The sequence below is a fragment of the Phalaenopsis equestris genome, unplaced genomic scaffold (genome assembly GCF_001263595.1).
Source record: "Phalaenopsis equestris unplaced genomic scaffold, ASM126359v1 Scaffold000134, whole genome shotgun sequence".
Lineage (NCBI taxonomy): Eukaryota > Viridiplantae > Streptophyta > Magnoliopsida > Asparagales > Orchidaceae > Phalaenopsis > Phalaenopsis equestris.
This window is the reverse complement of record NW_018164576.1, coordinates 1,923,272-1,940,677: the sequence shown is the minus strand read 5'-3', so window position 1 is coordinate 1,940,677 and position 17,406 is coordinate 1,923,272. Positions and strand designations below refer to the sequence as shown.

The 17,406-nt window shown below is 37.3% G+C and overlaps 1 protein-coding gene across 2 annotated transcripts in view; it reads right to left on the bottom strand.

Moving 5' to 3' along the window:
* Positions 1-1,875: 1,875 nt before the first annotated feature.
* The window catches only part of LOC110021515, a 26,488-nt gene continuing 10,957 nt past the window's right edge, over positions 1,876-17,406 (bottom strand). The window contains exons 3-7 of one of the 2 annotated variants that reach the window (XM_020720038.1): positions 10,803-11,161; positions 10,010-10,221; positions 8,474-8,730; positions 8,211-8,389; positions 1,876-2,127 (exon numbers count right to left, since the gene is read on the bottom strand). In XM_020720038.1, the coding sequence (XP_020575697.1) occupies positions 2,071-2,127; positions 8,211-8,389; positions 8,474-8,730; positions 10,010-10,221; positions 10,803-11,161 (1,064 nt within the window). In that variant the 3' untranslated portion in view covers positions 1,876-2,070. Of the gene's footprint in view, positions 2,128-8,210; positions 8,390-8,466; positions 8,731-10,009; positions 10,222-10,802; positions 11,162-17,406 lie in introns of those variants that run through there. The other variant, XM_020720039.1, reaches the window with a different exon arrangement.

Genomic DNA, 17,406 nt, shown 5'->3' with positions numbered 1-17,406 from the left:
TATATTATATTACAATAAAAAAACAAAATTTCTATTTTTTTTTGATATAAACATAATTGCATGCTATAAAATTAATGGCAAAAAAATAGGGTCTTTATTTCCCATTTTTGAATAAAAATGTATGCATAAATGAATGACACACAAGATAAAAAAATATTTACATATAAAATTTGGATGGAAAAAATTTTAAGCTCTAATCAAGACGTAATGATCTTCTTTGTAAATAAAATTTTAGAAATTTGCTCTTCCCCTCAATGAAACAGATAAAACTATGAGTTAATGTACTCTAGTTTGGCCGATTGTATCCATAGAAGAGCTAGTAACAATTGTGAATAGCAACAACGATATGATGATATTAGTTGAGTTATGATAGTTAGGTAACTTTGCTCGGATAATAATAATTGAATAAGAGTATATGGGCAATAATTGTTGGATGACATAGATGAAACAACGATAAATAGATTATAAGGATTAGGGCAACAAAGTTCAAAAGATGAAGATTTGGCATTTATAGTTGACTATATTGGTTGGTGGCAATCATGAACATTATGCATTAAGTAAAATTATAAAGTTCTTTAGATATTAATCTCACTATAAATCCAAACACTCCGTCAAATGACTTGTATCAAGTAGTCTTATCTATAAGTCCAAGACCTTCTAGATAATTGGAATTGAAGATGTAAATGACATCAACACTATATTTTGTCTATACCTTCATACTACATATTTTAAAATACTTCACTAGCATAATATAATGGAGAAATTTAAGTATCACACCATTTTTACATATTTATATGTAAGATTTTCATGTTTATATTTGTAATACTTTAGTGCCATAAACATGTATGGGAAAAAATATAATAGAGAAATTTGCATACATATCACACAATTTTTACATAATTATATATAAAATTTTCATATTTATATTTATGATATTTTGGTGTCATAAGTATGCACGAAAAAAAAATATATTTCATAAAAATTAAGTGATCGTGATATCGATATAGAAATAAAGGTGAGGTATACTTTGCATGCATAGATATAGGACACCAAGATATTATAATTGAAATAAACTTTTGAAATACATCTTTTTTTAAAAAAATTTCATCGCTCATTTTATGTCTATCTTTTATAGACCAACATTCTGCAAAATAAAGCATTACAGATCTCACCTTCATTTTATGAAAAATTCATTTTCAAGTCTAAGCAATACTTGCCCATCACACAATAAGTTTGATGTATTACTCCTCTACTAAGTACATTCTCATCTGTATCGCCATCACTTTGAACAGTATACCTGAGATATCTAAAGCGTTCGCTCCTTTTAATGACTTGATCACCCATTGTCACAACCCCAACACTGATATATTATTACTAAAATTACATTCAGTATATTTACTTTTATATCTACTAAAATGAAAGCATCCTCAACTTTTTCTTGAACCCCCTCTTTAGTCTTTTCCACAAGAAGAATATCAATGTAGCAACCCCAAAAAAAGGAAAATTTACATACCTTCCACACAATTTTTGTGTATTTACATATCTAACACCCAAATTTGGAGACTTACACATTAAGAAACTAGTGTCATAAACTTATGCATTCACTTTTAAAAAGATAGTGACAGCGGCATTTTTACATGATGTTAAAGATTTGAGAGGTAAGTATGTAAATATGAAAGCTTAGGTGTTAGATATGTAAATACATAAGAATTGTGTGGTAAGTTTGTAAGTGCCCCCAAGAGAAAAAATCATGTGCGGTCAATAGGAATGCTTTACATGCATTGCACAAGAAAAATAGAGTTTGAAAATATGAAATAATATTTAATCATATAGAATCTGAATTTTCATAAGATAAAACATGAATATTCATCTCACACAAATCCAAATATTACATGTAACAACAAGGGAAGAACCTCAAAGAGCCAACAAACATTCCATCCCCTTCTTCATTCTGCAAATCATAAACACATATAAGATAATATTTCTGAATAACTCAACAATGAATGTTGTCAAAAATAAAAGCAGCAGCTGGTTTGATCTCCTCCTACAAAATCGTCGAGCGCCTGTAAATCATGTATTTTCCAGTCTATGGTGGAATATCTTAGCCATGGCTCTCCTCTCACAATCCTGCATCACATATTCAGATCAATATTAACATATCTGCTAATCAAGTAATTACTGAGAAATTTGGGTTTATTTGTTTTGCTTTTAAAAGATTTCATTACGATTAATAACGAATTAATTTTTGAATTAAAAAAATGTCACATTTAGAATATCAGATAGGATTAATAAAAATTTTAATGCAGCTAATCATACACTTCAGAATGCTGTACAAATTAACATTGTAGTTTATGATTCAATAGAGCACTCCCACCACCCCTGCATCTCCACAATTACAAAATACAAAGTTTCCAGACTTCCTTATCGCTCCATAACAATGTAATTCACAGATGACAATATTTATTTGCTATAAAAAAAAGCGTGCAGGAATGAAGCAAGATTAGGGAATCCTAAAGAGAGGAAGAGCAGGAGAAGTAATTAAATGAACACATTTATTTGAAAGAGAATTAACTCAGTAGTTTTTTGTTAGTTGTGGAGTTTGATTGTAGCGCCCATGAGCAGTAGGCAGACTGCCCGGTGCCAAGATGTCGGGCTATGGGCGCTTAAGCGCCCATTGAGTGTTCTAAGACCAAAATGGTAGAAGTGCTGCGCCCAAACTAGGCAGTTAGGCGACCAAAGCAGGGGCTTAGGCGTCCACTTCAGGCGCTGGGGCGCCTGTTTCCAGAAATTTGGGCGCCAAGACGCCCAAATTCGGGCGCCTAAGCGCCCGGAGCAGATGTCACATGAATTGCTATTATGCAAGATTTTGGGCAGCGTATGTGCGGGCTTGGAGCGTAACTCTTCCTACTTGTTCATCAACAAAATCCTGATGAAGGTGCGATGTGTTGGTGAGAAGGATTCTAGTGTTTTTCAACGTGCGTTTCTGCGTCGGATCAGTAGGAAGAGTGTTGAGTGGTGCACTGTAGGTTTCTTTGTGTGAGTGTGGAGAAGAAATTTGTGGTGATGTGGCTCCGTGGGTTTTTTTCATTCTCGGGTTATTCCACATAAATTCTCGTGCGTTTTTCGGGTTGTTTTACTTTTGCTTATGTGCTTAAATTTATTGTTCTGATTTTCTCAAATCCTATGATTGTATTCCGCGGTGAAACTAGAAAGAGATACTTCCGCAGTAATTTCTTCAAACAAACTGGTATCAGAGCAAGGTTTAATTCGAGTGGGAGCAATGTTCGATGAAGCAATGTTCAAGGTTAAAAAGTTCAATGGGACGAACTTTGCTTTCTGAAATATGCAGATGAAGGAATTGTTGTATCAGAAAAAATCTTAATTGCCACTACAAGGAATAAAAAAGAAGCCCGAGTCTAGGCCTATGGAGGAATGAGAAGTGTTGGATCGAACGGTACTGGGTGATTTGATCAGGTTAAGATTTTCCTCATATATTGTATTTAACATTTTGAATGAGAAGACTACGGTACATCTCACGACGACACTGGCCAAGATTCTGCTTCTAATAAGGTTTTTCTCATGAAGAAACTATTCAATATGAAGATGGTGGAAGACAGTTCAGTGACAAAACATCTCAATAACTTCAACACCGTGACGAGTCAGTTGTTTTTTGTGGGGATCAAGTTTAATGATGAAGTTAGAGCACTGGTGATACTATCTTCTTTGTCGAAAAGCTGGGAATGTTAGGTAAAGGCGGTGAGTAATTCTTTAGAGACTTCGAAGTTCAACTTCAATGATATCATGAGTCTGATGGTGAATGAAGAAGATCACAAAAAAATAGCGAATGATGAATCTTTAGATTCTACGTTGAATGTTGAATGTTGATAACAAGAGATAGAATTTGAGCAGGAATACAGGCAGAGGCAGATCCAAGTCCAAGAAAGGAAAGCCCAAGTCAAGTAGAGGAGAATGCTGGAACTGCAGTAAGAAGGGACATTTTAAAAAGGACAATAAAAGTCTAAGAAAAACTGGTGGTGGAGGACATGATAGTAGATTTTCTACCAATGTCTCCACATCTGAAATTCAAAATGACTCCCTAGTGTTATCCCTAGTCAATACTAAATCCTAGATAGCGGATTCAGGTGCTTCTTTTCATGCTTGCCCCAATAAAGAGACATTAAAAAACTACACTCAAAATGATTTAGAGAATATTTATTTGGGAGATAACAAAACTTGCAATATAATAGGAAAGGGTGATGTTGATATCAAGCTGCGAATATAACAATCTAAAAGTTTATTGATGACAAACATGTTCCAAGTTTGAAGAGAAATCTATTCTCAGTGAGCCAACTGGCAAAGTCAAGACTCGTGACAAATTTTACAGATTATTCGTGCAAGGTGACCAAGGGGGCATTAGTGATGACCCGTGGCAAAATTCAATGTGTCTTTATTTGATCAATGAAACGGTTGATTTCATTAATGTAGTTGGAATCAGAGTGGATGCAGGTTTGTGGCACTGTAGGCTTGGTCATGCGAGTAAGAAATGTATGAAGTCTCAACTTTCTAAAAATAAGTTTCAGGATTTGAAATCAGTTGATATGAATTTCTCTAAAGATTGCAATCATGACAAGTAGAAGAAAGTTTCTTTCTCAAAGAACGAGTCAGCGGTGAAGTCAAAGAAAATGGAGTTAGTACATGCTGATGTATGGGGTCCCAATCTGGCTCAGTCCATTGGAGGTTCTCGCTATTTTATCACATTCATTGATGATCACACGAGAAATGTATGAGTTTATTTCTTAAAGCAGAAATATGATGTATTTGAAGACTTTAAGAAATGGAAAGTTATGATAGAAAATGAGACTGAGTAAGAACTTAGAACAGTATGTCAACTTCTTCTGAAGAATCAAAATATGTGGAGATAAATGATACTGGTGATCAAGAGGATGGAGAAAGAATAAGAACTCAACTAGAAGGAGCACTAGAACATCCTCAAACACCTGCTACAGAAGTCAGAAGATCCAGAAGATAGAAACAAGCCATACAAAAGTACTCTCCTTTTTTACACCACTTGTTACTAACTGATAGTAGTGAACCAGAGTGTTTTGAGAAGGTCACTCAAGTTGAAGATTCGAGAGAGAGGGAGCTCGCAATGGATGAACAAATACAATCTTTGGAGTCAAATCAGACTTACAATTTGACGGCAATACCAAATGACAAAAGAACACTACAAAACAAGTGAGTCAACATGTTAAAAGAGGATTGAGATGGTAGCAAGTGCTACAAGGCAAGACTTGTTGTGAAGAGTTTCCAACAGAAGGAATGAGTGGATTAAACAGAGAGCTTCCCCCAGTGGTAAAGATAACGACTGTCAGGGTTGTGTTGAATCTGATAGCAACAAAAGATCTACATCATTAGCAGATGGATGTAAAAACAGTTTTCTTCCATGGAGATATGGAGGATGAGCTGTACATGGTGCAACCACAAGGATACAAGGTTTCAGGCAAAGAAAGTTTGGTCTGTAGATTGAAAAAGTCTCCATAGCCTGAAGCAGACCACAAAATAGTGGTACAAGAGGTTTGCAGGTTTATGTCAGAAAATGAGTACTTGAAGTGCCAAGCAGATCACTGTTATTTCATCATATACTTTGGTAAATATTTTATACAGCTTATCTTGTATGTAGATGACATGCTGATTGCAGGGGCAAATAAAGAAAAAATCAGGGACTTAAAGAATCAGTTATCAAATCAGATCGAGATAAATGATTTAGATCCAACTAGGAAGATCCTCAGGTTGAGAATCAACAGGGACAGGAGTGCTGGAACACTGAAGTTGTCTTAGGTAAAGAAAGTTAAAAAGATCCTATAGAGGTTCAACAGGAGTGAGGCGAAACCAGTTAGCACTTCTTTAGGTAGTTACTTTAAACTATCTAAGGAGCTATTGACTAACTCTGAAGCAGAGAAAACATAGATGGAGAGAACATCGTATGCTTCAGCAGCTGGAAATTTGACATTCGTGATGATTTGTACCAGACCAGATAATGCATATGTTGTGAGCGTAGTCAGTTGGTAAATGAGCAATATAGGCAAACATCATTGAAAGACGTTAAAGTGGATTTTCAGGTATTTGTGGGGAACAGTCAACTGGGGGCACTTTGATATGAAAGAGCATGGATCAGTCTACAGGGATTAATAGATTCAGATTTGGTAGAAGATGTGGATAGTAGGAGAAGTACAACGGGTATATCTCCATATTGGGGAACACAGCGGTGAATCGGGTTTCCAGGTTACATAAGATCGTTGCACCTTCTACTACGAAGGTCGAATATGTTGCTATTACTAATGCTAGCAAGGAGAAGATTTGACTACAGAGTTTCATGATAGAATTGGGCGAGTAGGGGATTGAAAAACTCTACAGTGATAGTATGAGTGTGTAATGATATTCTGCATTTCATGTCAGGACGAAACACATCTAACTCATGTATCATTTCATTTGATATCCTCTTAAAGATGAGCAATTATTCTTGAAAAAGATACATACAAGTGAAAATCCTGTGGATATGCTGACAAAGGTGGTGACTGTTAAAAAACTGAAGTTGTGTTTGGCTTCAATTGAGTTTCATGAAGGTTGAAACAGGGGGTGAGCCACACTGCGGCATATAACCACGGTACGTGACTACGAAGGCATTTCAGATGGAGATGCAGGTACACAAGACTGAGTTTGGTGCTATCAGTCTCCAAGTGTGAGATTGTTAGATGTGGAGTCTGATTGTAGCAAGCATAAGCAGCAGACAGGCTAGCTACCACGCAGTTAGTGCACCTGACGCTAAGGCGTCAGGCTATGAGCGCTTAAGCTCCCGTTGAGTATTCCTAGATCGAGAAGGTGGAAGCCCTGCACACTTATGCGCCTGCTTCTAGCGTTGGGGTGTCTACTTCCAAAGAACTAGGCACCCAAATCTGAGCGCCTAAGTGCCTGAAGCAGTTTTCACGAGAACAACTACTTATATCAAGATTTTGGGGTATCGTATGTGTTGCTGGGAGCGCACCTCATCCTTTTTATTCATCAACAAAATCCTAGTGAAGGTGAGAAGTGTTGGCGAGAAGGATTCCGGTGTTTTTTGTCGTGCGTTTCTGCTTCAGATCAATAGGAAGAGTGGGAGTGGTGCATTGTTTCTTCGTGGGAGTATGGAGAAGGAACTTATGTGAGTCCTTCGTGAAACTATCTGATTTTCATAGTAAATTTATGGCGGTGTGACTCTATGTATTTTTCATGTTCTTGAGTTTTTCCACGTAAATTCTCGTGTGTTTTTCTGGTTGTTTTAATTTTGCTTATGTACTTAAATTTATTGTTCCTGTTTTTTTGAATCCCATGAACTTATTCCGCGGTGAAACTAGAAGAAGATTATTTCGAAGTAGTTTCTCCCAACAAATAGACTAAAATTAGCAAGAAAATGTATTTGTCAACTATCATTTGTTGGACCATCCTGTTTTTTAAGAGAGAGTGAAAGAGAGTTGAAACTCAGGCCTCCCCTTCTGAGTTCAGGGACAATACAAATAGGCTGCCCTTCCCTATGATACCATTTACTAAATAAAAAAACGATAGGAAGACTTGCATAAATACCGCTCTATTCTTATATATTTACATATCTAAATTTTTATACATGTCACCTTACCTATGCATGAAAAGATGTATTTCACATTTTAAAAGTTAAAATGTTGGTATTTTTTTAATGTGAAATGAAAAATTTGGGTAGTATAAATGTAAAAAGCCAAATTGAGGTGCTAGATTTGTAAATATATTGGAATTGGGTGGTATGAATGTAAATGCCCCAGAATAATGAAATAGAAATGACTGAAGCAATCCAACGGCCAACACTCCTAGTGATAATATTTGTGAAACAAATAATAATAATAATAATAAAGTAAAAATGTTATGTAAAGCTGATGTTTGAGCAAATTTTTTCTGGCGTCAATCATCACAATGAGAAAATAGAGCCCAACACAAATAGAAAAAGAAGGAAGATTTACATACACGCCACCTTAACTATGCATAAAAATTGTATTTCACTTTTTAAAAGTTAAAATGATGGTATTTTTAATGTGATATAAGGGATTTGATTGGTATTATGGCAAAATATAAAATTTAGGTGTTAGATATGTAAATAAACAGAAACCGGGTAGAAGTTGCAATCACACACGAGGCATACGACTAACCTTAAACATGTGGAGAAAAAATGGTTTTCCAGCATTCATTCTCCTCAACTTCAAGAAAGTGTACGCAAAGCTCAATTGATCACGCGAAGTGAACCGATCCACTTCATTGAACCAAAGACACGAAAACAAATTGGACATAGGCGTATGAGCACGAACGATAAAAGAACCCTCTGGAACATCTATAGAAACATGTAATGAAAACTTCGTAAGCGGAGGTCACTGAGAAGAGAAGTTTTATAACGATAAAGTGAAATACCACATACAACTTGGAAGAGGATTACTCAAATCCGATTTATTAAATTTGACAAGTCCATCAGACTGATAAAATTGAAATTGTTCATCAATGGCGCTATGATTGTACTTATTTAAGCGCTTGTTTTGAACAACTTCGTCCCAGACACATTGTCGATCATAATGATTTGAAATGGCATATTCTGATTTTGTCCGCCATAAGAAAAACTCGAGAATTGACATTGGATCAGTCTGTAGTCTCATTTTGCTATCAATCCATATAGAATACCTAGCAATAAGCAAGTTATAAGTAAATAAATGAAATTTGATATCTGCCTTTCAAAAAAAAAAAAGAAAGTAAGAACACATGAACCTTGTGTGGTTAGAAGTACTGAGAACAAAAAGAGAATATTCATATTATTAATCTTGACAAGGCATATAATCTAGTACAATGAGAAATAGTTTGGTGCAATTAAGGCAAAAAATATGTGTCAAAGGCACCTTGAAATTATTAAAAGTTCATATTGATGGATTGATTGGAATTAAAACTAGTTCAGAGTGACAAAAAGTTATGAATTACACAGAATGAGAATATCAAAAATCAACATGTAGTCAAATGTTATTATTCTACTTTCTAGGGAAATGCTTATAATAGATATTCAAAGTAAGGTCTCAAAATGAATGCATGTTGCAAATGTCAATTTTAATTGGTGAAACATCACATAATAAGACAAAAATTAGATAAATGGAAAAAATATTTAAAATACGGCTATAATAAAAGCTAAGTATCTAATATGTGATAGCAATTAGCAAATAATTTTTTTAGAAGATAAAGTAATACCCAGGTCTTCATGTGATAAGTTTAAGTATCTTGGATCTATCAATAAGTAATTTAATAAAAAGAAAACTTTTAAAATTAAAGTTGGAAGTAAAAATAGAGAAGTTCCTTAAGATTATTATACAATAAAGAATATCATGCAGACTTAATAAGATATATTTCATGAATACTCAATCTGGCCAACATTGTTACATAGATCTAAGTGTTGAGCAGTAAAATACACAACTGACAGCAAGCAGAGTGAATAAAGAAAAAGAGAATTTTAAGATAGATATGCAGCAAAATTAAAAAGGATAAAGTAATGAATTTTGATATTAAAATGACAGTTGAAGTTACTTATATTGAAGATATGGTAAGAAAAAATAATTTAGATTGTTCTGAAAAAAATAATGAAGGGCAGAAAATGCACCTATTAAACAAGTAAGAAACTTAAATGTCAACATTATTAGGATAAAGGTCTAAATAAAGGTGTAAACCTAAGAAATCAATTATATTAGTTGTTCAAAATGAATTGTGAAGAATACATTTAGCATCTCAGAGACCGTATGTAAATTGGGGTCTCTTAAAGCTAATATTACATGGTAGGGTCATGATGATTATGATGATCATGATGAAAAACATCATGCAATATCCTTGTGATGGGTTAAGGTATATTACTTTTTCAAATATTAAGCTTGAATATAAAATCTTCATTTTCACATGAAAAGAAGGATATGTTCAACTGCATTACCAAGCTGAGGGGAAAAGTCGATGTGCCAGAAACTTTGGCACCTTTCCAGTTTTTCTCATATCTGTATATGGTGGTTTCTTCACCAATACAATCTTCCATAGACCAATGTACCCCTCATCATCAGGAACATTACCTTCTAAGGACAGTTTTCTCATTGTTAGCTCATCAAGGAACATCAGGAAGCATACATTCTTCTTAGAATATGTACCAATCTGTGACAATTAAGAGCTGTAAAATCTGATTACAAACCAGATGAACAAAATGTAAAATCACTAATTTAGTCAACAGGGGCATGTATGGCAAATAATCTAAGCAAAAAACAAAGAAGTGGTGCACGTTTTCCAGGAAACAAGATGGAAACAGACATCAATGCGTATAAGTTAAACACAATCTGCATTTGTTTTGGAGAAGATATCCTATAACCACTGAAAGAGTGCTCCTAGGCACTTTTTATGCCAATGCATCCTACTTATATGGAATAGAAAATATATCTAACATTGGTTTGAGATTGATTAATAAAAAAAAAATATCATATTTTCATTAATAATCAGAAAAAAGTTGTAAATCAATCATTGATATTACATATTGTACTGGTCCAAAGTCAATCCCTTGGTACTATATCAGCTAGGCCAAAATGACAAGAGCAGCATGATAAAAAAAAACAATAATAATAAAATAAAATTCAAACAATCACATTCAACATCATTACCAATCAATGACATACAATATGGCTCAGCAACAGCAATTAATTAAAACATTAATTTGAATCATATTCTGGTCAGAAAAGTAGTACCAGCTTGCTCATTGGTCTCCTCAAAAAATCCGAGCTACCGAAAATGCATGATGATACAGCTACACGGCAACGAGCCATGTATTCCTTATCCTTCTCATTCACATCAAAGCCGGTACTAGGGTATCCCGCCGCTCCTGTGACAAATCCGCAATGAATTGTTTGGTTGCTTGCTCGATATGAATTTTCGCGTTCTTCCAAAGTCTGATAACCACCAAATTTTGGCTGAAGCAAATGATTGTTTATGTAATGTCGCTGCTCTTGAACGACATAATCAAGTGAAAACTTTGTGAAGTTCATGTACTTCTCTGGCTTCACGATGTATTCAACTGATTTGTTGAAGGCCACTTCACATGGACCATCTGTTGAGGTTTTATATGAAAAATTAAGTAGTTTGTTGCAGAGATGAACACCATCACTCACCCAAACTCATTTGGTCCAGTTCATTTGTTGACATAAAACAAATTCTTGCTTCCGTAAGGTAGCCCACTGATGAGGTCCACCAAAAGAAAGGCCCGTTTAAAACAATGGTTTTGGATACAATAACTATGACTGAGTCACTGAATAAATAGTCGTTAACAGAATAGGGCTAGTAAATAACCAACATTAGGGATTGCTGAAGTCAATTGTGACTCAACACACATGTATCTAAAATAAAATACAAGGCCTAACAAGAAGAGAAAGGTAGAACTCAATTACCCAGAATTATTTGGTTTGTTTGGGGCAAGTATTTAACTTTATTGCCGCAAACCCTGGTGATTTTTTATCATATAATCACATTTCTTTGATTTCTATGGGGAGTAGAGCATTATAAATTTATTATGCTTTAATTTTCTCCTATTATTTTGACAAATAAAGTACCAACGTACGCATCAAATTGGGATTGGTATTTTTATATCACTGAAAAGTGGCTGCTTGGTCATTTGACAGCCATGGGTAATTCCGGAGGGACTTTGTTACGCCCAGGCATGTGCCGGTCCGAATGCAACCCAGCAGACCCACAGGCTGGCTGGCCTTTGTAGCAGGAAGAGACAGAAGGGTGTCCAGGCGGGTTGCAGAAGAAGGAAACAAGGGGGTGGGGTCCACTAGGGCCATAATCACACATTCAAGAATGAGAAATTGGAGGAGGTTTGAAGGAAAAGCGGGAAGGAAAGTTTTCAAAAGTTGAGGGAGGATTCTATCAAGGTTTTATGCGTTATCTTTTTTGGTTGTTGTGTTCTCTTCTTTTGGTGGTGTTCCTAATGACGTGGTGTGGGAGAGTCAACCTGCCTCTCAAAAGGAGATCATCTTTTGTATCTTGCTTGTTTGTATTTGTTTTTTATAAGAGCAGCTCTTATTTGACTTGTTTCAATCTATCTATCATAATTTTGTTGTTGTTTCTTGTTGATTTTTATTTCAGAGTGTATCAAATTGGTATCAGAGCCTAGATCTTGGTAGGATAGCCGCAAAGAAAGTGGATGTGCTAGAATAAAAGGTAGGGCAAATCAGATCAGGGATAGAAAAGAGATTCATCACTATGGATGACAAGTTTTCTTCCATTGAAAGTCAAATGGATAATGGATTTCAAAGCATAGGAGAAATGCAGGAGATGATGAAAAAGCTCATAGAGATGCAATCCAAGGCCGTGTCGACAGCTCCAGTTGTAAACCTTAAGGGTTAATCAGATAATCCTTGGTCAGGTCAGAAGGGAAGAAGATCGAGCGAGAAGACAATGATGAAGATATCATCTACCAACACGAGCGTCCCATAGGACTTCAAGATGAGGGGGAGTAGAGACTTCAAATGGAGGGGGATGGGCCAAAAATTAGAAGAGTGATGTTGTAAGGTGCACGGAAGAGCACGATGGAGGAAGGAGGAAATCAAGAGTTGGGTATACCTATGACCGGAGGAGGGAGTCTCACCCTAGATACATGAAGGGAAATACCAGATGAAGAAGAAATCGGGGTGGAGATGCAAGGGTCAGAAAACTGAATATACTAATCTTTGAAGGGGAGGATGCACATTGGTGGGTGTATCAGGTGAAACGGTACTTTGCAATCAATGGGTTATCTGAGGAAGAGAAGCTCATGGTAGCAGGATTATGCTTGGAGGGGAAGGCTTTAGCGTGGTTCTAGTGGATGGAGGCAGGTATCTGATGCAGTTATGAGAGGAGTTTAAGGATTGCTTGTTGGAGCGTTTCCAAGCCATTCGGGAAAGGGACCAATATGAGCAATTCTATGCTATGACTCAGGAAGGGACAGTTATAGAATACTAAGAGAAGTTTGAGGTTGAGGAGTATTTCTGCAGCACGACTAGAAGGAAACTTCTTGAAAAATCTAAAGTCTGACATCCGAGCAGTCATCCGACCCTTGAGACCACGTAGATTGAGGGAAATGATGGAACTCGCCTAAATAATGGAGGATAAGAAACATATGAAAAAGACCAGCAAATGTGGCAACACTGGAGGATCTTACAAGAGTCCATTGACAGCTACGACGCCGAGGACCCAGACGATGTCATTTCAAAGAGAGGCGTCGAAAGAGAAGAATAAAAGATCAAAATGATTGTGTTACCGTTGTGATGAGAAATATTTCCTAAGCCACCGTTGCAAGGAGCGCGCCCTTCAGATTATTTTAGTTTAGGAGGAGGATACATACAATGAGGAATTAGATGAGAGAGAGTTGGAGGAGGTGCCTCTACATTTGGATGTGGCGGAGGTGTCCCTCAATTCGATGGTGGGATTTACCCCAAATCACACCATGAATGTAAGAGGGTGGATTGGGGAACAACTGATTTTAGTGTTGGTGGATAGCAGGGCCACACAAATCAGGTCGTGGAGAAGCTAGGGTTGGAGCTGATGACTACAAAGAGCTTCATCATCATGATGGGACAGGAAAAATGGAGAAAAGTTGGGGAATTTGCAAGTGATTGGTTCTTACACTACATGACTTACAGGTGGTGGAGAATTTCCTTCCTTTAGATTTGGGCAGCACGGATGTAATTTTGGGGATGAAGTGGCTGCGAAAGATGGGGGAGATGAAGGTGGATTGGAAGTTACTAAAAATGGAGTTCCAAGTGAAGGGTAGGAAGGTGATGCTAAAAAAGATGCAAGTTTACGCAAAACTATGGTGTCGCTCAAAACTGTGGTCAAGTCAATAAGGGCAACTAGACTGGGCAACTTGGTGGAGTTGCAAAGCATTAAGAAGATTTGAGATTTGGAGTTGGCAGAGTTTCCTAAAGGGGTTCAACAGTTCCTATAGCAGTTTACGGATGTCTTCCAACAGTCAAGCGGGTTACCTCCCCCGAGAGAGCATGGGCACGCCATTACCTCGAAGGAGGGTGTTTCCCCCATCAGTGTCATACCATACATGCACCACTAGATTTAGAAGGATGAAATAAAGAAGCTGATCCGAAAGATGCTCGAGGCTGGGATTATGAGACCCACTGTGAGTCATTTTTCCAATCTCATCCTGTTGATGAAGAAAAAAATGGTTGTTGGAGATTTTGTGTGGACTACCAAGCTTTGAACATGAAGACGGTGTTGGACAAGCTTCTCATTCTTGTGATTAATGAGTTACTCCATAAACTTTATGGGGCAGTCATTTTCTCAAAAATTAATTTTAAGTCGGGATATCACCAAATCATGATGAATCCAACGAATGTACAGAAGATAATGTTCAGGACACATGAAGGTCATTATGAGTTCTTAGTGATGTCGTTTGGCCTCACCAACGCCTCAACAACATTTCAGTCCCCCATGAATAGGGTGTTTCAACCTTACCTTCGGAAGTTTATCCTGGTCTTCTTTGATGACAATTTGACCTACATTCGTACGAAGACAAAGCATGTAGGGCCTCTAAGGACAGTCCTGCAGATATTGAGGGAGCACCGTTGTATGTCAGCTTAATGAAATGTTCTTTTGTACAGTTGCAGGTGGAGTCCCTAGTGTTGTTGTGGTGTAAATGAAAGTTAAAACGATCGACGACGAAGTGAAAAAAATAACACGAGAAAATTCACACCAGAAGAACACACAGATTTACGTGGTTCGGCAAATTGCCTACATCCACGAAGTTGCAGAGGATTTTACTAATTGAGGAAATTTACACCAGTTTGATCACAACGACAATGAAGGATCTCTCACTTGCTCTTTCTCTTTACACCAAGATTCACCCAAGAGCAAGAACACCGAAGAAGAAGAAAAATATACAAGAGAAAACCTGTTTCTCTTCTGCCACAAGTCACCAAGAAGAACACCTTCTTCTTCACTATCTTCTTCTTCCTTCTTCTGCTTCTCGTAAGTCTCAAGAAGAATCAAAGAAGAAATCTCCTTTTCGTTTTTGTTTCGCGAACTAAGGAACGAAGTATTCTTCAGCGGATTTCGTGGATTTCGTGAATCTGGAGAGACGAAGACGGGAGAGCGAGTGATTCGCGAGCGAGCAATCCAAGCCTTCTTAAGCGGTTTCGCGAATATAGGAGAAGCGGAGGCAGGAAGGATCGCGTCGATTCGCGAACGGGAGTAGGCGCCGTTCGCGATCAGGAGTAGTCGTTGTTCGGGACTTCTGTAGAGGGCTCCAACACTAACAATCTCCCACTTGGAGACCGATACACATGCTACAATGTCTCCTTCCTCAAACTGAATCCTCCACTGTGAATCCTCTATCTTGAATCCTCCACCTCTGCAACTCAAAGCTCATGTCTTCAAGTTAGAAGACCAACTGAAGCTGCGCACAACTTCAGTTTCTCCAGAGTAACACCCTCTGTCAACATATCAGCAGGGTTCTGGCTTCCACAAATTTTTTCAAGCATCAATTGTCCATCATCCAACAATGATCGTATGAAGTGATACCTGATGTGAATGTGATTTGTCCTGGACTGAAATGTTGGATTCCTGGCAAGGAATATAACGCTCTGACTGTCACTATAGAGAATGCCCTTTTGATCCTTCTTGCCTAATTCTTTCAAGAAGCCCTGTAGCCATATCATCTCACTTGCAGCCTCTGACACTGCTATGTACTCAGCTTCTGTAGTAGACAACGAAACTGTCTTCTGCATATTAGAGCCCCATGATACTGCAGTGCCACCAATAGTGTAAATATAGTTTGTAGTACTTCTTCTAGTATCAATTTCTCCAGCTAGATCAGCCATCAACATAGCCCCGTACCTCTGAACTCTTTCCTGAGAAACACAAACAAGTTTCTGCAGAGCCTCTTAGGTACCTCAAGATCCACTTCACTGCTTCCCAATGTTCCTTTCCAGGATTACTCATGTATCTGCTAACGACTTTCACTGCATGGGCAATATAAGGTCTGGTGCAAACCATCGCATACATAAGTGAACCAATAACTGAAGCATAAGGAACCTTACTCATGTAATCTCATTCCTCCTCTGACTTGGGTGACTGATTCTTGCTGAGTTTCAAGTGACTTCCCAAGGGTGTGCCAACTGGTTTGGCCTTAACCATATAAAACCTGCTAAGTACTCTTTTTACATACTCAGCCTGAGAAAGTCTCAACATGCCTCTGACTCTATCTCTGACAATTCTCATACCAAGGATTTGTTTTGCAGCTCTCAAATCCTTCATTGCAAAGTGCTCTGACATCTGCTCCTTCAGATTATTGATCTCCTCAATACTAGCACCTGCAATAAGCATATCATCCACATACAATAGTAGAATGATATAATAATTATCAAAATACCTGACATAGCAACAGTGATCTGTCTGACATCTGTTGTACCCTGCATTGTGCATAAAATTATCAAATTTCTTGTACCACTGTCTAGAAGCTTGCTTCAAACCATACAAGCTCTTCTTCAATCTGCAAATTGACTCTTCCTTTCTTTGTACCACGAACCCTTCAGGTTGGTGCATGTAGATGTCTTCTTCAAGATCCCCATGAAGAAAAGTTATTTTCACATCTAACTGCTCAAGGAAGAGATCTTCAGAAGCCACTATAGACAATACCATTTTAATGGTTGTAAGCTTCACTACAAGAGAGAAAATCTGGGAATAATCAATACCGTGCTTCTGTTGAAAACCCTTTACAACAAGTCTAGCCTTGTACCTCTTACTGTCATCATGCTCAGTCTTCATCCGGTACACCCACTTGTTGTGTAATGTCTTCTTCCCAGTTGGAAGATCTGCTAACTCCCAAGTCTGATTTCCAAGCAGAGAATTCATCTCCTCCTTCATGGCTAGCTCCCACTTGCTCGAATTTTCATCTTGCAAGATTTCTTCATAATTCTGAGGTTCTCCACCATCTGTCAGCAGAATGTAGTTCAAAGTTGGAGAATAACGCTGTGGAGAACGTCTGACCCTTTTTGACTTGCGAACTGCAACTATAGGGGTAGACTGTTCTGAAACTGACTGTGGAACAATAGGAGATGATGCCCCGGATCCACTCTCCTCGTCACCTGCATCTTTGTCCTGCATTGTGACCTCTGGTAAATCATCAAACTTTACTAACTCATATTCTTTCAGTGTTGTTTCAGAAACTGTATTGGACTTGTCCTTGTACATAACATTCTCATTGAAAACCACGTTCCTGCTCCTTATGATCTTCCGACTCTGATCATCCCAGAAACGATATCCAAATGCCTCATCTCCATAGCCAATGAAATAACACTTCCT